Raw genomic sequence first — 25032 nt, 5'->3', positions numbered from 1 at the left:
CAGAGGAGGTCTCTGTAACGCAGAGATTAAGCCGGTCTTTCCCAGCAGAGGAGCAGACGGCGCGTTCATCACAGCGCCGCTGCAGGATACACACATGCACACCCACACACACAGCGCTGCCACAGGTCATCGCAGGCAGAGCTGACGGCTTACTCACAGGCAAGCCTCTGCCCAGCAGCGGGAGCCTCACGCTGCAGACTTCCTCGCTGACCTCAGAGGCTGGTAATTCCAATTAAATGGCAGCTCAGTGCAGTTATTAGCAGGACACGAGTGGGAATGAACAAACGATCGAGTCAACACATCAAGCCTCAGTGACGTAAGGCCCTGGTGAACTCATGACAAGGTCAAACACTGAATCAGACACATGCAAAAAAAATAAATCAGCTGTGCTGCCTGGAAATCCAATCATCTGATTACAAGGTAGCCTACAGAGAGAACTTTCCATAGGCCAGCAGATCGTGAAAATCAAACACCACGCAGGTTTCCTAAGTCATTAGTTGACTGAAGATACACAGCCTAAGCACTCAAGTCCTTTTCCCCTCTCAAAACACAAACTCAGAGTGGAAGACTCTAAAACATAATTCTAGAAATCCACACAGTCGACAGCAGGACAGGTTTAATAGGGAAAAAGAAGATACATGCTAGTGATATGATCTGAGAAAAATCCCCACACCAAATATACAACAAGAAACGCACAGGACTTTATGGCAGCTGGTGATCCAAGGGGGAAATGGTAAAGGCAAGGCCATCCCCAGCCTCCTTAACCTAGCACACAAATGGATTTTAGTGTATTTGTGGGCACTGACAACTGTCACCACCACACTCAACTGCAGGATAAAGCCACCAAGGCGTGCAGTGACACTGCCAAGGGAGTAACTGATGGGTCCTCAGGAAAACGCACTGGCGGTGAGCGTTACCTCCCACTGCACGGGGGCACTCTGCAGATTCTGCTGGAAAATCACAGACTTCACAACTCCATACATCCTACCAAAAGGAAAATTATTTTTTCTCTCTTAGATATTGCAACACGTTCCTCGCACCGAGCACATAAGCAGGTCTCAGAACACACTCGGCAGCTACAGGTCAGCAGAGCTGAAGCATTCTCAGGAGAGTGACAAGCTCCTTCTGTATTTAACTGGAAAGGCACGGAGTTGTGACTGGTTACTGCAAATGTTTTCAGGACAGAAAGTCCCAGGCTCTGCCAGTTTGTCAAAGCATCTTGTGGATTTTAACACCAACAGCTACAGTGAAGTCTGTTCTGTTCACACCAAATGCAAAGCACTGCAGAGAAGGGATAAAAAAGGGGATGCAGAGCAGAAGAAACACACAACTGTTGTTTCCAACCTCACAGTGGCTGGATGTGTTCAAGTAAAGCAAGCACCCACGAAACATCCCTCTCCTGGGAGAAACAAGCAGGGAACGGAGGCATTGCTGTGGTCAGCAAGCAGAACCAGAACCGCAGGGAACCACAGGGAAAGCTGCTCCCCTGAGCAGCTACACACCGGTCTCAGTGCAGGCAGGTACAAGAGCAAGTCTGGGAACAACCACTCTTGCACACTTCTGGGTATCTCTACAGGAATTTATGAAGTAGGTATTTTTACAAGTTCATGCTACAGCTCTCCCATTTTCACCCTCTTGCTTACGCAGCAGAAGGAAAGGATTTAGGAAGATGTTAGTTACTAGCAACAAAAGCTAGGAATTATTCACACTGCCAAGTGTTGCTAAGTTTGAGGCCTGAGGGGACTTGGGAGACACCACTATATAGTCAGTCAAGACAAATCATTTGCTCCTAAGCTTCAAATAAATCTTCTGATTCCATTTGTATAACAACCAGCTCCACCTTGGTGAAAACAGCAAAATATGCAGGCAGTAGAGACAAGATCTCTCTGCTTGTCCTCCTTCAGCTGCCTTTATGACACACACCAATACATGAGGGTACTTCATTTCCCACCCAGCTTTCGTGCACCAAGAACAAGTTCAGTGCGTGCGTTTCTTCTACAGGTGAAGGAGGAGCACACGAGAGAATTCAGGTGCTCAGAGGGAACCCAACACGTACAGGGAACAAGAGCCAGGAAACAAATTGTCAGAGGTGTCTCCTAAGAAACCAAAATGCTGCTGCCAGGCAAGAACACTTCTACACTAGAGGCAACCCTAAGCCTGAACGTAAAAAAAATGCAAGATAAATGGCACACCGCTCTGCAACCTTCAGAACGGGAATAAAGGAGGGGAAGATTTAGGAGAAACTGTGTGACTGAGCAGACAGAAACCCCATTTGCCATTTCAAATAACTGCATCTCCCCAAAGGAAAATCAGCTCATCGCTAACAGAAGAAAAAGCTCTCATTAAAGTCAAACTCCTAACAAATTCAACAGCCAACTCATACCAAAAGACCACCAGAGGCACTGTGCCCACCAGCCTGAAAGGAGCGCTGCACCCACGGCCTGCAAGACAACAGCCAACGTGCCCTGCTGGGGCAAAGAGCCTGCCCAAAGGCAGGAGGGCTGGCAGCTGCCTCTTCTCTCAGCAAAACCTGTCGTGCACCACCTCTGTGCAAACAAAGCTGGCGATCCATCACAGTTCACGTACACTAGATGGGCCCCTTGAGCTGTAATAAATTGCCACCAGCACAATCAACGAGGCAAGGCAATTTATCCAGGCATTACTGCAGTTACTTCAGCTGTGGCAATTAATACAGGTGGAATAAATCTCTCTTCCCAAATTAGGGCAGCACAGAAGATGGATGTTTCCTTACCACAGTGTGTTTAGTTGAACCTCCCCCCAGATCTCAGGAGTCACATACACTGCATGGGGAGAGTTGGACCTGGTAAATCTGTAGGGAGCAAATTTGGGAATGACCTCAAGTGAGCACTGCTCTGTGCCGAGTGAAATAAAAGGATCTTGCAACAGAGTAATTACAGACTACAGTGATGTAGGGAGGTAAACAACTGCTCTTTAGGCAGGGGTGGTTAAATAGGCATTAAACAGCATCAAAAAAGGGACGTCTCTGTAAAAGGGATTCATTCCCAGCCAGTAGAAAACTGAGAAAGAGGCAGGCTGGCTAGTGAGGTGCTAGAGCGTCACCATGGGCTGACACCGCTTTGCTATTTATGCTCTCCCAAGTGATTACATTTGACAGGGAGAGCTGATAACCTGCTGAAAATAACTCAACTATCAACGAATCCAAGCCCTGGCTAACAAAGGTTTTTGGTTTTGCAGTTCGTAAAGTTTGTAAAAATCCAGATTAATTCTCAGCCTGAGGAAACGATCTTACAGCCCTACCTCGGAAGATATCACAAAGGGGTACCCATTGTCTAACAAGTGAATTGCATCTTTCTGAAAACCTCCACCTGGATTTTACTGAGAACTTAGAAGTTAGCTTGCTTTCTTGCAGCAAGTCAGATACAAAACTTAGTACTTTTTTTTTTTGCTGTTTAATTAGAAGGAAAAAGGGTATATAATTACCCAGCCTGACGGCCTGCTATAGCTGCTGGGGGGGATCATAAGCCGCAGATGAAGGCCAGCCAGAACCTCCTCGTGTGCACAGAGGTACGGGGATGTCCTGGGGACCTTTAGGCACTTGGTTCAGCTCAGGGCCTGGCGCTTACGGGCTCCTTGCTGCAGCAATGGACCTGAGCTGACCAAGCCAAACACCTGTACAAATACGTGGGGATGCTCCAAATATGAGAAGGTGGAGAGGAGGCCTTAAAAATAGGAAGAGTAATTCCCAAATCCCAAGGTATTTGGGAAGGGCATTGGCATAGGGAGAGATTATTTCATGTGAGCAGAACTGGGGAGAGAATATCTGGGGGCACGTGGTTAAACAGAGTGCCACACATAATGACGTATTTCCCAGTGACTACATAATAGACTGGGAGTTGTAGCAACACTGAAGGGAAAACAAAGGTTGTCACTGATGGTAAAAGTAATGAATAATTCTGGAGCCTTCTCTCAATTCTGCTCCCTCCCTCCCCCATCCAGTGGGAATGTGCCAGGCTCCTTCCCAGCAAAATAATTATTTCTGTAAAACATTCTTCTAAGTTGCAATATTTTGGAAACTGAAAACAGAGGCAAATGCAAGTGCTTAGTGGGACCTTTGAAACCCCAGCTGCGAAGACTCAACTCTAAGTACGTTTTTGCACATGCACAGCTCTGAATCTGACTCATGACTCTCTTCTCGTGACAGCAAGACATGGGATTCTGGCAAAAAAGGCTTTTGATAATTCATATGGATTCTTACTCAGGCAAATTTGGAGGAAGAAGGCAACAGAGAGGAGGCATAAGGGATGCATCAAAGGAATAGGGATCACTTAGTGGTTTTTCCTGAGTGATCCATCACGAGCAGTTCTGAGGCACAGACAGGGTGGTGTAAGATGGAAATCTATGTTTTACCTGACACGTTTTATGCATCTTGCTGTAGCACAGCAGCCAACAAGTGTAGCCTTGAATATCAGGTCAGATTAAAGGCTCCCCTTAGGTCCTTATTCACTAGGGACTGAAGCCACCTTGCACTTTTAAGGGCTGGAAACATTCAGATTTACCAGGTGCAACTGAACACAGGGTAGTCCTCGTGTCTGCAACTCCAGCTTGCCAAAGGACAAGACAGATATGGGGGAGATGCACCATTAAGAACCTCTCCCACACACAAGGCAGATGGCAAAGCAGAGCGTGCAAGTCGCAGCTGACTCAGAGCTGCATACCAGAGGCCTCACCTCCAGTCATGTGTGTGTGTGTGTGTGTGTGTGCACGCACAACCGGGGGAGACATTTAATGCTCGCAGAGCTCTTTCCGACTGGATTTCAAGTACAAGAGCATCAGGGCCAGAACCTGTGTTGGAATTCAGTCAGCTACCAGCCTGTGAACCTAGCCAGCGTGCTGCCACGCACTGGGAGGAGGGCAGACCCTTCGGTGTCTGGCAGCTCTTTCACACTGGCATTTCTAAGCCTTTTGCAAGGTTCCGGAAACATGTTTAAACCGCGGCGTTGTGTATCATACAAGAACAGATCTGCCTTTGAATAGTGCAAAACAAATCCTCATTGGCTTTCCACCACCCCACCAAAAATTATTATTGTTTTAAATCTTCTAGCAGCATTGACCGAAGTGTAAAGCAACCTGGTTGGCTTCCATGCATCCGATGGCCTCTTCCAAGAGTGAAAACTCCACGCAGACATAGCCATAGTCGTAACCTGGGGACAGCATTTAAATACAGACGGGAGTCATGTTAGTGCCTTGTCATAAAGAAAGCCACATTAAATATTCAATTTCCCTTTTTCTCCAGTGACAAACCCTCTAACCACCCCCTCTATACTCCAGAATGAAAAGGAGAGAAATCAGGGACTAGCTGGATGATGACTAATTGTGCAGTTTATCATGAATTTTAATAGTGCAGTGTTCCCACTTCCCCTTACACAACCCACTGACAGGCACACCCTTCCTTAGGGCAAGAAATAATCACTTTTTTTCTTTTTAAGGCATTGTGATTTTCCATACTAGTTTCACATTTTGTTCTGCCTTGGAAGCAGCGTTCTCCAAAGCAAGTGTTGGTAAAAGTCATTCCAAAGTACCTTGCTGTGAATGTATTTTACACCAATGACCAGCATTTTAATTTGGGCAACGTTTCAAAACGAACCATCACAATTCCATTACCTTTGCTATTTCCCATTCAACATATGCTTATTTTTCAAGTCCGAATCCCTTGTACCATGAAACAGAACAATGGAGCAGGAAGCGATAACTCCAACTTTCTCGTTCTGGTATTTTATTTCCAATAGACATGACTGTACGTTTAATAAGAGCGGGAGCTTAAGTTTAGCAGCAAGAAACTAGAGAGCCTTTACTTTTCTCCTCCTTGGAAGGCTGCCATCTCAGTCAGCGGCTGATCTGTGCTCCAGTTACCTGCACTGAAATCTCACGTCCCACGGTAAAGAGCGAGGTGAACACTACAGAAGCTAAGAGCATCCTAAGAGCCATGCTTGGTGTTGGAGGCAGCTCCCAGAACCCAAGAGCTGAGCACCAACCTGAGGTCAAACCTCATCCTCCCCGTGCCACGCATCCCTCAGGCCAGGCATCCCAAGCTGCTGGAACTACCCCCGACTCCCTCCGAAACCACTCCCAATGATGCTTGCTGCACTCACCAGTTTTAACTTTTCTGGTTTTGTTGCTGTTTGTGGTGGGTTTTTGTTTGTTTATTGATTCTTTTTATTTATTTTTACCATCTTCACACTTACACGCTTCAGAGACAAGTCCAAACAAATCTATTCCATCACCAAACCCCACTGTTTTTTAATTGGGATCTCTCTAACATCCTCTCTCTAACAACACACCCCTGACTTTGCACATTTGCTGTTAGAACAACACTCCAGCTTGAATCTAGCTCCTCCTCTATCTCACATTGGAATTTACTTCCCTCCCACATACTGTTTCTGTCAATATTAGCACATCAGAAGGAAATTTATCAATCTAGGTGCTTTTCAGCTCAGTGCAAGAGGCAGACCAGCATCACACCACCCGAGATGCCACTAAAGCCACTTGATATTGTTGCATCAAGAGAGCAGCTAGAACTTGAGCTAGGGTTTCAGATGGCAGAAGCAGCAAAAAAATAAAAATAAAAATCACTGGCTCTGCAGTTCCAGCCACACTAACTAGCCTTTAAAAATAAAAGCAGTCCTCTGCTCTGCAGAAGAGCTGCTCTCCAGGAGCAGTGCTGCCCCTTGCTGGGAGACTGCTTTGCATTCCGGGCGGATGGCCCTGCTGCTTTGCGGAGCAGCACACAGGCTCTCACAGGGTGTTTGAAAGCCTTCTTCAAATCCAGGTCTCTAAAGTCACTTCTCTCCCTCCCTCATGTTTAGAAGAGGCTTGCTTGAATGTTATTTATCAGCCTGTAGGACTCCCAGGAAGGATTTCCAAAAGCTGCTGTAATCAGCAGGCCGGGATGAGAGCCCTGTCTTTGTTCTGCGAGCACGTGAAGCAAGCTGTCTCCAGACAGACTGGAAGAAGATTGCACGAGTTTTCACTCGATTTGCTCCATGTGAGAGGCAGTTTATACCCGATGTCTGATGAAGTGAACGAGTGTTTTAGATGTGGATTTAATCCAGCATGACAGAGTTGAGCACAGCGCTGATGTTGTTGATGTTGGAGATCCTCAGAGGTCTGTACGCTGCAGACCCACTCCAGTGAAGAGGAAGATCAGCACATTTTGCCTTGTGCAATTCCTTCCCTCCCTCTTCCCCACCAAACTCAACCCACCTAATAAGCACTGCTGCAGTTAACACACCCGGTGAGAACCAAACCCAGAAATTCTGGCCCCGCATCCTGCCCAAAAGCAGCTTCAGGCCACATGTTCATTTCTTGTGGTCGGGTTGCACAGGAACGTCGCATTCTGCGATTCAGTACCAGCTGTCCTTGCACAGCACCGAAGCAGTGACACAAGAGAGCAGCCTGGAGCCACTGCCCCGCTCCAAACTGCCCGTGAAGATCTGTGAGGGCTCGGAACTTTTCTGTCCCCCACCCCCAGGTCAATCCTCTTTTCACAGATCTGACCAGCGCAGGCAATGTGTGAAAACCACACGGCAGCAGCAGCTTTCAACAGCACGGCCCCTCCGCCCCCAGCTCCAGGACAGCATCCTTCCATTTTAGAGCTGGAAAGCCCACTGAAATGCAGGAACAACAGCACAACCACACCACGCCTTGGAAATGCAATGCTTGCTGTTTTTTTTTGCCACCGTTGGCAATAATCCCACTACCCAGAGGACAACACCTCAAATAAAACTTGAGTGCCTTGAGGCTGGCTAGAGAGGCTGCTGCCAGCAACTGTTGTGTTTCTCTGCCTCCTTCGTAGGGCTGCTTCAGCTCTTTGTGCAGCAGCTGCTGAGCTTGCCTATGTTTCTTTCTGAATGCAGTTTGCCTGTCAGAACCCAGCAACTCATCTGCTGCTACCAGAAGCAGGGCACAGGATTTGACAGGCAGATGCACGGGGACAGGCACCCAGCGGCAGGGACCGGTACAACAGGCACCCCAGGGTGAGCTGTCCTCCCTGCACACCAGAGCTCTGGGACACCTACCAGTATTCTCCAGGGCTTATCAGTAAGAGCAAAGCGATCAAACCAGCAACGCAGAATCACTGCTGATGACTACAGCGGGGCTTTGTGACTCAAGGTGGCCTGAACTCACAGGCAAGGTTTCACATGAAGACATAAAGCCAAGTATCGTCTTAATCACTTGTATCACCGCTGCTTCGGGCTCCACAGGAAAAAAAATACAAACAAGGAACTGAGTAAGAACTGAGTAAGGAATGCTTTGTTTTGGCAGAAGTGTTTGATATCAACAGCCTCCCCAAACTCTGAGCGTGCTGGAGCGGTAGCTGCTCAAACGAACTTTCCAACAAGGGTACGCACCAGTCCTCCAACACTTGAACTCCGCCAGTTAGTGAATGAGTTTGTTTTCCTGAAGTGCTTCTGTGTATACACAACCTTTATGGATGCTTCCAAGGCATGCTCTGTTGTTTTCTGCACTGACAATGAATATGAGCACTCGATACTACTAAGGATACACATTAAAAGCTCCAGGAAGCTGCTGTGCAAACATCTGAATATTTTGCTTCTTAACCATGCATTTCAGTGGAGTGATTTTTGACGACACATATCAGGTCTTTGTTAGCATGCCACAGTTTGGCTAGAAGTCCTGAAAGCCTGGTTTAAAATTACCTTTATTGGGATTTAGATAAAAAATGAGATGCACTTGAGATTTAAAATAAGCCTTGTTTCTATACACACACGGTTTCTACTGAACAACTGACACACAGTAATGCATCACTTCAGGATAGTTTGCTATGTCAAGATCTAAAACAAAGACAATGTTCTTCTGGTGTGTGCTGGAAGTAGCATGAAGACATCAAAAACGTTTCTCTGGAGTTTTAGGAGGCCAAATGAATAAATCATGTAACAACAACGACCCTGATCTATGCCAAACTGAAGATACTTCTGGAGAGAAGGCATGATGGCAACGTGACAAAGACATCCAACTGAAGAGATCTGATCCAGCTCCTTGATTCTACGAAAAAGCACACCCCAAGAGATAGAAGTGCTATAGAAGAAAAACATTTGTAGTTTTGTGTACTTCTAGGACTCTGAGAGATGGCAAAGGCAGCCTGCTGAAGGAGGCTTGCTCTCTGCTGGGGATTGCTCTCTGCAGAGGCAACAGGGCAGAAAAGAGTGCAGCCAGGGAAATCCCCTGCAGAGCTCCATCCACGTTAGAGAAGAAAGCTCTGTTGCTTCAAAGGCAACTACAGCATCAAGTATGGAGAGAAAATGAGATCCCTTCAAGGGCTGTGGAAGTCCCTATGATCTCACACACCAGTCTTCACACAGCTGTGGAGACAAGATTTTGCATGTTTCTCGCCAAATCAGCTTTTGCTTGGTTGACAGGAATCACTACCTCGTTTGTGGAAGGTTTCGGCAACGTGTCCGTGACCCCATGTGGAAATCTGGCCTGTTTCCTCCAAGGAAAGCTGCGTACAGATTACCTGTATGAGGCAGCCCAGGAACCCTGTGAAGTCATCCTTACTAAAGAGTGAATACCTCGTCTCAAGAAAATACCAGAAAATGCAGGGCTTTGTCCAGACCTTCACACTGTTAGAGCGTACTGTTCTGAGCAGGGCCAATATACTCGATGCTGCCAAGAAACCAGGACCTCCTCAATGTGCACAGCAGTGCATGGCCAAGGATGGGTGCACAGTAGCATGCAGCAAGGATGGGCAATAGCGTAGTGCCTTCTGCAGCGAGCAGAGAAAATAAAGCTGTCCACGGCCTGCTCCCTTGGAGGGCGCCCCCGCAGCGAATGGCAGCGACCGATCTGTGCTCACACACACTCGGAAGCCAAAAGCGAGAGCGCTCTCCACACCAGCTGGTGGATTCAGAGCTTCCATAAATCTGTCAGGCCTCTTTGCTGCACAGATGCGTTGGCCTCCCCAGCTCCGAAAGCTGAAGAGCTGTATCAGAGAAGCTTGCTGTTGAATAACAAACAGGACGATCTGCACCAAGCCCTGTCCCCGATCCCTTTCAAGGGCTGAGCACTTACAAGCCACACCTGGCTGCTGAAAAAAGGGCTGCCACTTCGTACTGTCCCTCTTTATTAAAAGAGATATTCATGACAGTGCTGCACAAGAGAACAGCACTGAAACCAGAAGATCTGAAATGCAGCTGTCCTAAAAGGTATCATGCTACAGCCTGTCCTTCTTCCTCCACCCAGGAGGACAAGATGCAGAAAGGACCTGCTTGAGATGCCCTCAAAGGCAAACAGTCCATGCTGTTTTCTTCCACAGCTGTATTCTTGGCCAGAAGGGCAGTGGTTTGTACACTAGCACAGTGGGGAGGAGGGAAAAATCCAAGACACTAAGATCTTGCACACTGCAGCTTTATTAGAGACAAATTATTACATTATATTTGTACAGAAATGCAGAATCCAAGAGAGGCTGAGGCCTTCACAAAACGCCATGAAAGAACTGGAAGCTGCAAAGGTGGGAAGGTGCTACAGGCAGGAAACTGATTTTGAAATACTGCTAATGTGTACCTGGGCCTCCAGGATCTGCCATTTAGCACAAATGACTCAGAAAAGCAATTAATCCAGCAGTGTCAGCACGCTGTGAGAAGCCTTGAAGCTTTGCACTGGAGATGCAAAAAGGGTGAGCACATTTTTAGAAGCCATCATAAACAGAAGGAACGTGCATGTCAGGAGGGCTGTGAGCACATTTCCCGGCTGGCTGTTGCCTTCTGTGTTGAACAGGCTGCAAACCATGAATCAAGGTTGATCACTGCTGCAAACAGACTTAAACAGCTTCGTCCTTCCCACTTGCTAAGCCACCACATCACAGATGAGGACAGATTGGCGAGAATGCCTTTGGCTTGCATGATGCAACGCTCTCCTGCCCTAAAATCAAGCAGAACCAGCCAAAAACCTACTGCCCACACAGCTGGGAAAACTGACAAGGACTGGCATCAACGACCATGGACTAATGCCAGCCAAGGTGCTTCCCAGTCCTGGCCAGGCTATTTTGGCTACAAACAGGACTCAGCAGTGAAGGTACTTCCCCGCCTTCTGACAGATGAGCCCTCCAGAATGGGGACCTCTGATGATGAGCAGGTGATCTGGTCGTGCTTCAGCAGGGAACTCCGAGCGTGCTACAGCACCCTGGGAACTCCTGGGTGATCACCTCAGACCTCTACAAGCACCTGAGAGCTGTGCGCCCTCAGCTGTGGCTGATGCAGCCAAGTGGGCCACACGACCCTCACCATGCAAAAAAAAAACAACACTGAACACAGCAACAGGAGACTGTCCTTCTTCTGGTGCCTAAGCACCAGCCCTGATGGTGAAGGTGTATTCGGCACAGTTAGCACTAAAGGCACCTCCGTGCCACATTAGCAGACACCTCACGCCATCCCACAGCGAGCTCTGTACCAAACCGAAGGACATAAAGCCTTGTGAGACCTAACCACACCGCACAGGGCCGGCACCAAGCCCTCTTCACGAGGACACCACTAGCTGGCCACAAAACCACCCTTCGGAGAGGTTTGCCCACGGGTACTGCGTGACCCCTGAAAGGAAAGAGAAGGTTTTGGTTCAGCAGGGTTCTGGCTGCACTCCTCCAGGAACATCCTTCCCGTGCAGCACGGCAGGGCGGCTAGCTGCCCTGCCTGTGGCTGGAAGCTGCAGCCCACACGGGGCCACGGGCCGTGTTCCTCCAGCACCTCTGACCCCCAGGAGGGTCGCTGGCTCAAACCCCACCTGCATGCACAGTGACTGGGAGGTTTAGCTGTACGTGGGCCAGCCAAAAGCACAGAAATGCCCCCCACACAACAGGAGCTCTGCTTTCAACGGGGAGGATCTCACCACCTTGGGATGCGCCCCAGCCCAGGACAACAGAGAGATTATCCCTGGGATGGAGGGGAGCACTGCTCAAAATCTGTATCCATTTTTCAATCACGAACTATACATTTCTGGACCTTAGATTATGAGTTTTAGTAATATTCAATACTGTAAAGAAAATAACTTTAGATTTCAGGGTCTCCCTGAAAGCAGCGATTCACTGTTCTGAGATACAGGATACATTGCACTGAGGGGCAGGGGAAAGGTGCTTTTCATAGGTTTGCCTTAGAGGGTTATTAATATTTAACAGGGCACCAGAGTGGAGGAGCTTAGTAAGACCAAGATGAACTCCCTCAACTAAGAAAAAAAAAAATGGATCAAGTTCAACAAAGGGAAGGAGAAGGAGGCAGTTCCGAGCATCTACAGTCTAAGGGCCAGGTCTGGAGGGCCACAGAAATGAAACAGGTAAATGTTAGTGCACAGAGGTGGGTGAGCAAGCAGTAAAGTATATCTGGTGCCAATGGTACTTGCTAAAGCAAAAACTTTTTGAAAGTCAGCAGGCAGCTGCCACTAAGCTAAGTTGATCGCATTTGAGGTTACACTGCATTTCCTGCACGTGCCTCCATCACGGGAAGGTGCCTGGCCTCTGCTCACCTGGGCCCTCTGAGTTCACAGAGATCCTCCCTGGCCTTGCTGCTCTCCATCTCAGCGTGTCTGTTCTCCTTCAGGCTTTCCCAGCTCAGCAAAGACGCCTCTCAGATGCACAGATGTGCTTGTAGAGTAAGCTAGGAAAACCTCACGGGCTACCAGCGATTTCTCCGCCCACCTTCCCTAAACAGCTTTTTCCAAGTTGGTACCAACCCTAATGTGAATTTTGGCTGGAAAGCGTGTTCCAAGCTTGGCCACCAGGAGAACAATTTGAATGGAAAGCTCAGAGTACGCTTCATGCTTTCATTTAGCATTTGGATGCTCCTGCAGCACCTCATCATAAGCAGCCCTTTAAGATGAACTTAGATCCGCATGTTCCCTTCTCCAGGTCACACGTGCATTCACTTGAAGTGCTCCATGCACATCAAACCCAAAGGATCATTTCCTAGATTTGGCTTATGTTTGGCATTAGTCAGGAAAATAGAAATAGAGCTTAAGGAGAAGCAGGCAGGACATAAGCCTAAAATATGATCAAAATCAAAACCAGGACAACGCGCCTTCATGTTAGATTCCTTGAAGGTCAGAAGGTATCAGTTTCAAGCTTCTGGCAGTCAGTACCAACAAGTCCACAGACAGCGATACAAGAATACCAGAAGCAGCTTGGTGCTATCACCCGCAGCGCTAACAGTTCCACAGCAGGAGGTTCCCACTGGAAAGCCACACGAAAGCCCTGACCCCGGTGAGCAGAGAGAAGCACCTCCAGACGGGCCAGGGGCAGCTCACGAGCACTTACTGACAATCACTTTGCAGAGAGCGTCTGACGAGCCAGCAGCGCTAGTATCTAGCGCAGAAGCAGTGCATCTGCAGCTCTGAAAGCGCAGGAGGCACAAGGAGATATTACAGACTGAAGTAGTTGATGGACTTTAAGCAGATCTCACTATCACCTCCGGGTTTACTCTTTGTAATGATTAATCGAACAGACGTGGCCAAACACACTTCAGAAGGCAACACCCTAATTGTTAGTTCTGCCAACGTTTAACACGTTCTGTTGGGAGAAACCCTCTTCCCCCCACAAACCGGTATGACACTTTCAGCCTGAGCAAGCAGGCATCAATTCCAAAATCTAACTGATAGCTCAGAGACACAAGACAAAACAAGATAATGATGCACTGGGTAATACAATGAAATTTCATTTTGGTATTTTGTGATTGCCTGCAAACACCTGCCTTTTTGATTCAAACAGAAATACTACGTCAGTTCCCAAGGTCTCTTCTTTCACTACCTTTCTTTTTAAAATCTATGAACTGTTTCAGTCTGCGTTCCCCAGAGACAAAATAGTCTCAAGAATAAACAGCTTGTATGTATATCAAAATCACACCAGCTATGTTGAGAACAGTGTTCCGGGCTCAGCACAACCTTCAGTGAAAATACGCTTCCCTTAGCGCATATACAGGATGTAAAAGAAAGGCATTTGTAAAGAAGTTGAATTTATTTTTTTCCCCCCAAAGAAAAATCAACCACATATTTTTTCCCCAGAACAGAGTCCTGAAAAAGATCACAGAGTGGAATGATCACACAGAAGCTGCTGAGATAATCCTGATGACAAGCATTATCTTTTTGGGAAACTGATCTGAACCTCACACCTCAAGTTAATTGTGTGCTATTTGTTACGCTCGGTTTTGTTCTCCAGCAGCTGCAGGCATTCTTCTTGCTCGAACGCACTCGACATGAAGTACATACACGCTCATGATTAGTGTTATTTTTAACATTTCTGGACAGTGTTCAAAAATACACAACCCACTCAGGCTTAGCGGGGGCTCTTCTGAATCAGGCTGTTGCTGTACCACTGCACTGATACATGAACGCAGCCGGTGGGCCCAGGTGTATCTGAGCCATCAGTAATCCAGGAAGTCTGCTTTTAGTTCTTATGAATATTTACATCACCCTCCATTGTGAAAGCAGCATTTTATGCGCACAACTGGCCCCTAGTTTCAAACAGGCTTAGCTTTTCAGAAGTTAATGTGAATTCAGTTTCGCACGTCTCTCTGTTAGGATTACCTCATGTGAAAACCTGGATTTAGTTTACTACAGCTTCTAGTTACCCGATTTCAAGAAGACGTTTTCACAATTCAGGCAGCTTGTTTTGTCCTAGATGTATCCATCTTGCGTAACAAGGATCAGAAAGCTGTTTAAATTAGTAGCTGCATTTGCAGCCCTAGGACATGATGCAAACCAAAGTCGTTGAAGCATCGATGTAACCCAGAACAGTGCTACACAGCTTACATTGCTGATGCTGGACGGACAGGGTTAACCATCAGCTTTACGTAGCTCATAAAATATGAGCTAGTTTTAACCCCATTCTTCATCCCCTGGCTTTTGCAAGCCAGGAGAACTTTCTTATAAAAAAAACACACAACTCTCTGCTGCTAAGGAGACAGACAAATAGAATGCAGCTGTTACAGAGACAACAAAAACCACAATCCGCATTTTACGTGTGACCATCAGCAGATACTAGGGCTTACACACTTAACCTCAGACTCCGCATCGCAGCCTGAGAGGCCTCTGTACCAGGGAATGGGAAAGGGACAGCAGTTCTCTACCAGGGGCTCTATGCCCTAATAACGCACACCAGAAGAGACTTATGAAAAGATCCCCAGTTCACGTTGACTTATTACTGGAATGTGTTGTGTTTCGGAAACGCAGCAACTGACAAATCACATCAGGAAGGGCAAAAAATGTGTTGCAATCGTTGGGTAACACTCGGTGCTGTAAGGGTGACGACAGCCATGCTGTACCATGCTTAGAAAAGAGGAAAGGAAGCAAGAAAGATTGCACCCTGTAAGCCCTACTTGTTGGGCCAGAGCAGACTATGTAACACAGGGGTGTTCTTTAGTTCAAAGGTTCACGAGAAGGTTGTGAAATCTCCTTTGACAGCTTCCAGAAATAAAAATATACTTGAGAAATACCCAACTGCCCCAGTTTCTCTCCCAGCTACTAAACACTCAAGAAGCCTTTATGTAACGTATTGACAGCAGGAATTCCAGCTGCTCCACGTGCAACCCACACTGGTAATAAGGAAAAGCACCACCGATGGTAAAAGCCTCTGCGTTCCTCGGTTTACAAAGAGACAAAAGCAGCTGTGCCATTTTCCTTTGCTTTGGAAAACAGCAGAAATTCACTTTGGAGCAGGACCTGCTCAATATCATCAGAGCAGGAGCAGTGACTTCAGATTGTCTCCTCCCATTTCCAGGCATTCCCTATTAGTATAACCCAAACCAGTCCTGGGGGCTCGCCCCTCATTTGCTACAATCGCACGTCTTTGTTCCAGTGTAACTCACGCAAAGCAGCCTTGTAAATTATTCCTTTCTTCAGAATCCAATACATACCGATTAGAAGTACAGCAAAATTTCATTCTTTGAAACAAGGAAGAGCATCCTGACCCAGTATTTCAATGTTTGTTTATAAAACTTGCTTTTTCTTTTTTTTTTTTTTAAAGCCTGTCTTCATATCCAAGAAGGGTGACAGTTTCACGTTACTGAAGGAGAAATGTTACGGGATGTCAGGTTTCATGGGGACACTATTTGTGCAGGGGACACTCCACAGCAAGGCCATCTCAGAAACAAGATGGAGAACAATCCAAAAGGATTGAATAACTAAAAACAAATAATCTATTGGGAATTAACCTGCTGTCCCACATCAGTATTAGCTTTATTATTGATGGCTACTAGAACAGCACTGCTGTTTTTTCCTGCTGCTCCTACAGCTAGAAGCACCAGAACACAATTTAGCTCTGAAGCACAGCCATCAGTTTTGAAGACAATAGAGCGAACTACAGAACTTGGCATTTTCATTTAAAAATACTTGTAATTACGGCATCAAGGACAACCAAAATGGCTAAGTATTGGTGCTAAGAATACCCTTTTGTAAACCTGAATCCAGAAGCACTGAAAAAGCATTCTCACCTGAACTGTAATCTTTCAGTCGCAAGTCCTTCACAGGTGTCCCATCCGGCCCTCGGAAAGCATTGAGAATCTACAGGAAAACCAGGATCCACTTCAGTCTCCAAAATAAAACCTCAGAGTAAAACACTTGCTGAAGTACATTTCTCTTTCCCTAAGACTTCTTTTCTTTCTAGTTTAAGCTTGTTACAAACATGCATTTTCCTGGTAAAGTTCCTGCAGTTTCTGAGAACTGTTTACTGAGTTTTGGGGAATTTTTGCTCACGTGTTTTTTACTTTTGTTTAAATAAGCACCAGCCATTTACAGCAGAACCGTTCAAAGGTTTGTCATGCTGTTTTCGTCCAGACAGCTCCCCTCTGATCCTTATTTAAGGTCAGTGTATTAAGCCTCAGAAGGGCTGATCACCACAGCTAACCCTTGCAAAAACCGATGTCTGGGGGTGTTCTCATGTCTGGAGCTGCCACCAAAAAATTCTAATTAGAAGTGGAAGCTTGTGGAAAGGTAACTTCTCTCACCTTGTAGCCTAGATGACTATTTTTTTTGAAACTAAAATCAGCAGTAGCAGGAGGCATCTTTTCGTTCTTTGTAAGATCTCATTTTAGGAATTTTAAGTAATGAAGAAGGAGCAAGTTCATTCAGACACTAATGTCTTCCAGGTTCAAAATATACTACCAAAGGAATAACAATACTGTCTCTACATAAAGTAATCCTGGAAGGAAGGTATGTTAACAAGTGTCTGTCGGTCAAGGCTTTTACCTACCAACAACCTGCATATGACTGCAAAAGAGAGTCATAATTTCCAGGCCCTCTAAAAAGCAGAATAATCAGATAAAACAACACTGCAGTCACTCCTAAATCAGGATTTTCTTTGGGGAAAATGACAGACCACCTAAATTCCAATCACCAGGCTTGAAAATGCTAAGTTTAGAAACACTCAATATGAGTTTTGAAAGTCTTACAGTGAATTTTGGATGAAAAACATCCCACTTACATCATCCTTTGTGGCAGTTTCAGGCACTCCTCCTAGCCGAATGAGCTTGCTTGGCTTCACGTATTTGGGGCAGGTCCGGTAATCTTGGTCCTTGAGTTCACACAACCAAAATGTTGTTTTTACAAATGAGAAACGCTAGCTCACGAGATACACAAACCAGAACAAAATATAGCAGGGTATAATTCAAAGGCAAAGGGCCACAAGCAGAATGGCTCAAATCTTTACCACAGCATTGCTTGAGATTCAGAGAGCTCTGCAATATTAGCACAAGCAGCTTCGTATGCTCACTGAGCTGTGCAGTGAGATCCAGGTCCAGCAAGTATCTGTCTACAAGATACACAACTCAGAATAAACAGTAAATGCCAAGAGGCAGGTCTTGCCCTGAATCCCACGTTTCTCCAAGTTTTTATAAAAAGAGAAGCAGAAAAGCTCTCTGCTTCCCAGCAGTGGGATATTCAAATTCCACAGCGGTTATTAATTCAGTGGTTACCATTAACTTGAGATTTCAAAGTTGACTACGAGGATAAACAAAGCGCACATGAGAACAGCTGTGCTGTTCCACGCGGGTCCACCTGTCCCAGTAGCTTCTCTCTGGTAGCGCTCGTAAGCAGATTCCCAGGAGAACATAAACTATTCTGTGCAATGCTTCCCCACCCCACAAAACACCCTCCACTTGTCTGCTCATTTTCAGCTTGGGGACTTTCTGAACCACATCTGGTTCTATGTATTTAGCAACTCTCAATTGCTAAATTGCATCTCCCTTGAGAATAAAGCATTTCTGGGATAGAAAGCGTGCCCATCCAAATGGCCTGGAGCAGGAGGATGTCCTCAGAGAAGGACAGTGAGTTAGGACTGAACCAAAGTGACGGAACATGAATAGAAGACTCCTTCCCTGCTCCTTCCATTCTTTGGCCAACACGTGCTTAAGAGAAACATCAACTGACAAAGCCACCTACCTGAAGGCTCTTATAGGGCCTAGAATCTTTGCCGGGTTTTCCTTCTGAAAAGGACTTGCCGTGTTCGTAATCAAACATCTGGTGCCCTGGCAGCCGGTGATCCACATCACGATACTCAATGTTTCTGTAGTCCGTATCTTGCCGTCCCAGGAAATCCAGATCTCCTTCACCTTTCAACCCAAGATCAGAATCAGATCTTTGCTGTTCCCCCCCAGAAAGCTGCTGCTGCTGCTGCTGCTGTTGTTGTTGTTGCTTGTTAGCAAAGGTCTGAGGTTGCTCCTCTTGGTCCTGAAGGGTAGTAGGAAGAGGTCCACGGCTGTTTTGGAAATTGTGTGAAGCGTCATCTTTGAGATTCAGTCCAAGGGATTCCTCTTCTCTGGCTGGTGCTTCTGGATGTTGAAATTCGCTTTTTTGGCTACCAAAAGGAGTTCTATCTAAACCAAGCGCAGCCTCCTCTCTCTTGCTGGTGTTTAAACCAGAGCCCTCTCTTTCTGCTAAAGGTGCAGTAGACTGGTTGCGCCTAAAATCTACAAGGCTTTGATCCACAGGAGGCATTTCCCTCTCTGGGAAGTCCATGGGAGGAGCCACCTCTCTGCTCCTAAAATCCTGATCAGTCCGAGACCTGTGCCTATTTCTGAAATCTGACGATGGTGCGTTTCTGTTTCGGAAGTCCAGATCAGACGTGCCCATACCCCTGAAGTCCAAATCAGGTACATCCCTATTTCTGAAGTCGGAATAGGAATGGTCTCTGCCCCTGTAGTCTAGCTCAGGGACGTCTCTTGCCCTAAAGTCCGAATGAGATCCATCTCGACCTCTGAAGTCCAGATCAAAAGACCCCCTCCCCCTGAAGTCTGGCGGAGGCTCATCTCTGCCCCTGTAATCCACGTTATGTGCTTCCCTGTCCCTGTAGTTCATACGGAACGTCTCCCTGTTCCTGTAGTCCACTGAAGGAGCGTCCCCACCCCCGTAGTCCATAGGTGGCCCTTCTCTCTCCCTGAAGTCTCCGGAGTACATATCCCTGCCCCTGTACTCGGAAGGGGGTGGTTCCCTGCCTCTGAAATCCAGCTGAGACTCATCTCTGCTCTGAAAGTCAGACGGTGGGAAATCTCTGCCCCTGAAATCGTGGTGCCCTTCCCTACCTCTGAGGTCACTACGCGGTCCATCTCTGGCTCCAAAGCTGAAAGAAGGTTCCTCTCTGTTGGCAAACTGAGGATTGAGGAGGCCTGCGAGTGCCTGGATATCAAAAGGAAGTGATTCTCTGCCAGAGAAGTTGCCAGAGTGTCTTTCTTGAGCAAGACTATCAAGGGAAGGAGGATATTCCCTGTTCCACCCGGGAGCAAACCTTTCTTCTTGGCTCCCACTGTAGAAATAAAGACAGTATTATTCATAACGTGCTTAGAGTCTGAAATCTATACAGCAGCACATTCTTCTCTAAACTTTTATAGAGTGGTGTAACAGTCTAAGATCCGCAGAAGATATTGATGTTTGGCAGTTTAAGATGAGGCAGCATACGACAGATGTGAGAAAGTAAACTTGGGTGCTCCCATTTCAGCACAATTTCCAGAAGCACTCAACAGGGAAAACCTGCAATATTAATGGGTTAATGACGGTAGCAATCACACAGTCCTGCACTGCACACAGCTCTGCAGCTGTTCAAGGTTCCAGCAGCTGGCCTGCCTGTTTATTAGCATCACCAGCACACGCCTGGGAGGAACAACCTGGGCTTAAGTTCTCTGGGCAGCATTACACACGGCTAACTTATCACATCGTCACGGGGCACAAAAATGCAAAGGTTACTGAACATGCTCTAGAAACATGCTACACAGAAGAGTTTATGCCTCCCTGTGCTGGAATCTAAACCAGGAAAATGCTAAAAGCTCTCAGTTCAGACGTTGCAGATGCCTCAAGACCAGCTGCCTCGCACCCTCTTTACAACACCACAACCACAAGTTCTGATCTCTGCACACCACCACTCAGGAAGAGATTTCCTCTTACTGCAGTTTTTTTCAAAATCCACTTTCTTTGTTTCTGAGATGAAGCTACCTGACTTTTCAGCTAAGTAGTACTTCAAAATATTAAAAAAATAGAAAAATAAAATATTAAAGCAACACATTTTAAAGAAACACCAAATCCTACCGTAATCAGTGGGCATTTCCCTAGCAACTCCAGCAAGTTCTCTGAGTTTCATACAGGATCACTCACCAACCAAACGCACACGTGCACAGCTAATTAAACTGCACATGGATTTACTAAGCTGCAAGCCCCTGATTCAACACCACAGGGAACGGGAATTGAAACTTGGTTTGAGGATAGAATCGCCCATCCACCACAGTAAAGAATGATGCCAATAAAAACCAATTTTAAGAAAATAAATCAGCAGAGCAGCACTGCTGCTATCACCACAAATCATGATCGCTCTCTGATCAACCCTGTTAAGACAGGTTCTGCAGGACACTGTTTTAAATTCACGACATCAGCTTTCTCAACACGTTGCAGTCAGACATTTGTTTGAAATACTCTTATTTCAGGAGCCTACGGTATGCCAGGAGGAACTACATTTATCATTCTGATTTTCAAATAACTGAGATGAAGACATGAATAAAGGATGAAAAAATTATGCAGGAGGGAGGAAAACCCTCTCCCTTGGCGCCTCTGCTTTATTTCAGTTTTTATTCCCAAAGGCCTGTTGCAAACACAGGGCCCAGTAACAAGCAGAGGAATATAAACTAAGAAAAATATCAGGCAGTTCAGGTCGGCTGCATGTGCATCTTTGCAACAGCTCCAGTGACATTCAAGAACGTCTTGTGAAGGAGCACAAGAAATAACGTTTGTTAAAAAACAGCAGCTGTCATTAAAAAAGAACCAAACAAACACAAAACTTCACCAAAATGCAGAAAGCTACACCGTGGCTTAACTTGCCTACTGCTCAGGAATGACACCTAGCTCCACAAGGAGCTCAGAAACTTTTAGCAAAATGAGCTGGAGGAGGATGTGCAGGAATATTGACAGAGTTCTCGTTGTTTCAGTAATGTTCTTCAGTGCAGCGAGCAAAGGGTACGTTCCAGTGCTTACCGAAAGGACCCCGTTCTGTTGCCTTGTCGATGGTCTCCCCACATGTTCCCCTTGTCTGGTAGGCTTCCAGAAATGGGTAATTCACTCTGAGAACACCACGACAGCACAACCTGCTGAGGAAATAACGTGACAGTGAGCCACAGGGCAACGAAAACACAGCACAGAAGAAAATTTCCACTGCTGGTCAGCGGAAGGCGCGTGGGAAGGGCCGAGCCCACCGACACGCAGGGCCACTCTCCGGCAGGAACGAGCTCAGTGCTGCGTTTCTCCACGTTCAAATCACAAGCTTCAAATGCCTTCCGAAACGAAACCGCCGATATGTGTGGGCAAACGATTTGATATTTGCTCTCGATGAACACAACGCTTCCCGACATACTGTGCTGTCTAACACTACTCAGAGCAACTGCGAGTGTGAGAATCCCACAGTCTATAAACAGCAAGGCCCAGCGCCGAGCAACAGTTTGCAATTAATGTTTAATCCCAACTATTTCTGCCCAAAGCTCTCTGCTGTTCAAGGAAACCATCACCGCTGCTGGCCTGCTGTGCTTACTTTGCCCTCCAAAAGCAGGCAGATAGCAGGGCGCGCTCTGCCAATAAATCTTTACAGGCTCTGCTGTCCGGAACTGCCCTAAAAGCTGAGCGCAGGTGTGAAACGTCACCTGCTTCCTCCCACCAGCCACGAAGGGGAGGATTTCCTGGAGACTACCAAACCAGGACTTCAAACAGGAAGAATTTGGGGGCTTTCCCCCACAAGGGCCGCAGCAGAGCCCGGAGCAGAACAGTGCCAGCACCTCAGCGGTCCCCAACCCGCTCCCGGCAGTGGTTTCGGAGTTCTTGTGGCACAGCAGCCCCTCGGGTCCCACCACTACGCAAGGGATTCACATTTCCCCAGAGCAGGGCTGAAGCCAGCTCCCTGCAGTGCTTCCGCAGAACAGAGGACGGCACGGACAGCCACTGCTGGGCCTCGTGAGCGCAGTAAATCTCAACAAAAACCACCCAACGCCCTGCTTCCTCCCACTTCCAAAGGTCAGAGCTGCCTGACAGGCAGCGGGAGGGAAGGAGTGGGCTGGGATGGCCGCAGCCACACGCAGGATCCCCACCCCACCTCTGCCACCTCCGCTCAAGATCCCTCGAGGTCCCCTCGTGGTTACGTGGCTCTTCCCGGGCCGTCCCACCACGAGCTCTGCCATTTTTCCTGGCAGAAGCCGTGCTTCAGCCTGCGAGGACAGGCAGACGGAGGCGGCTGTGGCTTTCACCTGCAACCCACAGCAGCCTGCAGACACCTGCAGAGCCGCTGTTTCTCCATCTTCCCTTCCCAGTTTCCTCCCCCACTCCAGTTTTCATCGAGTCCGCAAGCTTCCCAATGCTTAAAAAAATCCCTCACCACCAGGGAGCTGCTTGGACACAACATTATAATTATCAGATGGGGAAAAAACCCATCAGACTGATAGCAATTTAACCCGGGGTACTTCAGTGGTACAGTTTACAACGCAGCCCCACAAAACAAGGGGACAGCAGGCGGCCAGGACCTCCGGAGAGGGGCTCCCACTGCTGCCGAGGCTCAGCCGGACTCAAGCACTGCAGGAGAGGTGCTGTGAGCGCTGGGACCTGCCCTCCTCAGCACCAGGTAATTCACTGCCAGCTCAGCACCCCCGTTCTGCTCACCACCTCTCAGGGTCTGACCCGATGCAAAAACGGGATGTGACCGGGCCCTGGAGCTGAGCACGCAGAAGGAAATCAAGGAAGAGGAACTGCGACCTGCTGACAAACCCCAGCTCTCTGTAGCGGGACAAACAGGAGGTGAGAGCAGGATCCCACCCCCTGCCCCACGGCACGAGCAGGCAGGGTGTGGGGGAAGGCTGCTTTGCCACAGACAGCCCAACACAGCCTGGGGACGGGACCAGGCCAGCAGGGGAGCAAAAATCCACCCTCGAGCGCTAGGAACAACGCGCCAGTTATTTTTGGCGCCCTTCAGTCACAACCACGCATCTGGAGGAGATGGCAACAGAGGAAGTTTCCAAATGACACAACGGCACGGCCACAGCAAGCACAGCGCGGCCCGGTTCTCCCAGAGCCCGAGCTGCAGCTCGTTTAGGGCAGTAATTAGCTGCTACAGTTACTGTGAATATTCAGCAGGGCTGATGTGAGCGTACGCTGTGCTCACCTCCTCCCACAGCCCTCCCAGCAGGCAGGAGACACCGAGGAGCAGAGGTGCCAGCCTGAGGGGGCTCGGGGTGCTCCCTGGGACACAGCCCCCATCCTCTCAGCACCCCCCGGGCAGCCCCGTGACCGCTGCTGCCCCTTCAGGGATGTTTCTGACCCTGCTTCCCAAACCACCCATGCCGAGCCCAACAGCACTCTGTCCTTGTGGCCATCTTACTTAAACTTCCACCACAACCCGACAGAATAAAGGGCTGGTGTAGCTCAGCCAGACCAAGCAGCTCTTCTTCCGAGGGGATAAATAATGATTTCTGCCAAGGGGCAGAGCGAGAAGCGCTAGCAAGGCCCTCAAGCACCTCCCCGTCCACCTCCACCAACTCACCCCCCAACACCGCACGCTGCTTTCCAAAGCAGGGAGAGGGAGGAGCAGTCGGGGAAGGAGCGGGCACGCGGCAGTCTCACAGAGATGACGTTTGGAGAGAAACGCTCTGATATTCACCGCTTCTCCCCGAATAGATTTCACCAGGGCTGCCAAACCTGGTTATTTATAGGCCGTGAGGAAGCCAAATGCAGCTACAGGCAGGGCTCTGCCCACAGCACGGAGGAAGCGCCGTGCTGACGAACGCCTCGCGCCCAGCCAAGTTCCCGTAAGGCTAAAGAAAGGGAAAAGCCAGCACGAGGCAAGCTACAGGCGAAGACGTCCCCCTGAGCTGTACCAAGCGAAGCTGGCCACGAAAGCTCCTTCCTGCCCTTCCTGAGGGGGGCAGCGCCCCGCTTGCAAGCACAGCAATACCAAAGCCGCGTCCCCGGGGCTGTCAGGAGAGGAGGCAGGGGGAGGGGAGGCCGCGGGGCTGCGCTTACCCCCAGCGGGCCGCGCAGGCCTCCAGGAGCGGGCACCAGGAGCGGCCCGGCCCCTCCCCAGCCCCTCCCCGGCGGAACGCGGCGCGATTGTGAGCGGGGCCCGGGGAAACCGCCCGGAGCCTGAAGGGGGGGGGGGGGGGGGGGCAGCGGCCGGCCCCGCCCCGCGGCCCGGTACCGGGGAGGCGCCCCCGCGCCAGCCACCGCCCCCGAGGCCGCCCCCAAGGCCTTCCCCGAGGCCCTCCCCGCCTCCCCGGGCCGCTCCCGGCCGCCGGTGCCGCCCCCCCCCCGGCACAGCCCCGCCGCCGCCTCCCCCCTCACCTCCGCCGCCGCCGCCGCGCCAGGCCCAGCGCTCCGCTGAGGGGAACCGGAACTTCCGGGAGCTTCCCCCCCTACCCTCGCCCCGCCCCGCGGCACGCTGGGAAACGGAGTCCGGCGGCCGCACTACGGCTCCCGGCATGCCCGCGCGGCGGGGCGGCTTGGACTCGGCTTCCCAGCGCACCCCGCGCGGCGGCGGCGAGGGGCTGCTGG

At 48.7% G+C, this 25032-nt stretch overlaps 1 protein-coding gene across 2 annotated transcripts in view; it reads right to left on the bottom strand.

Moving 5' to 3' along the window:
• Positions 1-24858, bottom strand: part of RBM6 (RNA binding motif protein 6) — a 52139-nt gene extending 27281 nt beyond the window's left edge. For both annotated transcript variants that reach the window (XM_032194160.1, XM_032194161.1), the window contains exons 1-6: positions 24823-24858; positions 21484-21596; positions 18412-19771; positions 17456-17545; positions 16467-16536; positions 5110-5183 (exon numbers count right to left, since the gene is read on the bottom strand). In XM_032194160.1, coding sequence (XP_032050051.1) covers positions 5110-5183; positions 16467-16536; positions 17456-17545; positions 18412-19771; positions 21484-21527 — 1638 coding nt within the window. In that variant the 5' untranslated portion in view covers positions 21528-21596; positions 24823-24858. The remainder of the gene's footprint in view (positions 1-5109; positions 5184-16466; positions 16537-17455; positions 17546-18411; positions 19772-21483; positions 21597-24822) is intronic.
• Between the last annotated feature and the right edge of the window lie 174 nt (positions 24859-25032).

This window comes from Aythya fuligula, chromosome 10, assembly GCF_009819795.1.
Source record: "Aythya fuligula isolate bAytFul2 chromosome 10, bAytFul2.pri, whole genome shotgun sequence".
In the NCBI taxonomy this organism is placed as follows: Eukaryota; Metazoa; Chordata; class Aves; order Anseriformes; family Anatidae; genus Aythya; species Aythya fuligula.
This window is presented reverse-complemented; position numbering and strand designations above follow the sequence as displayed.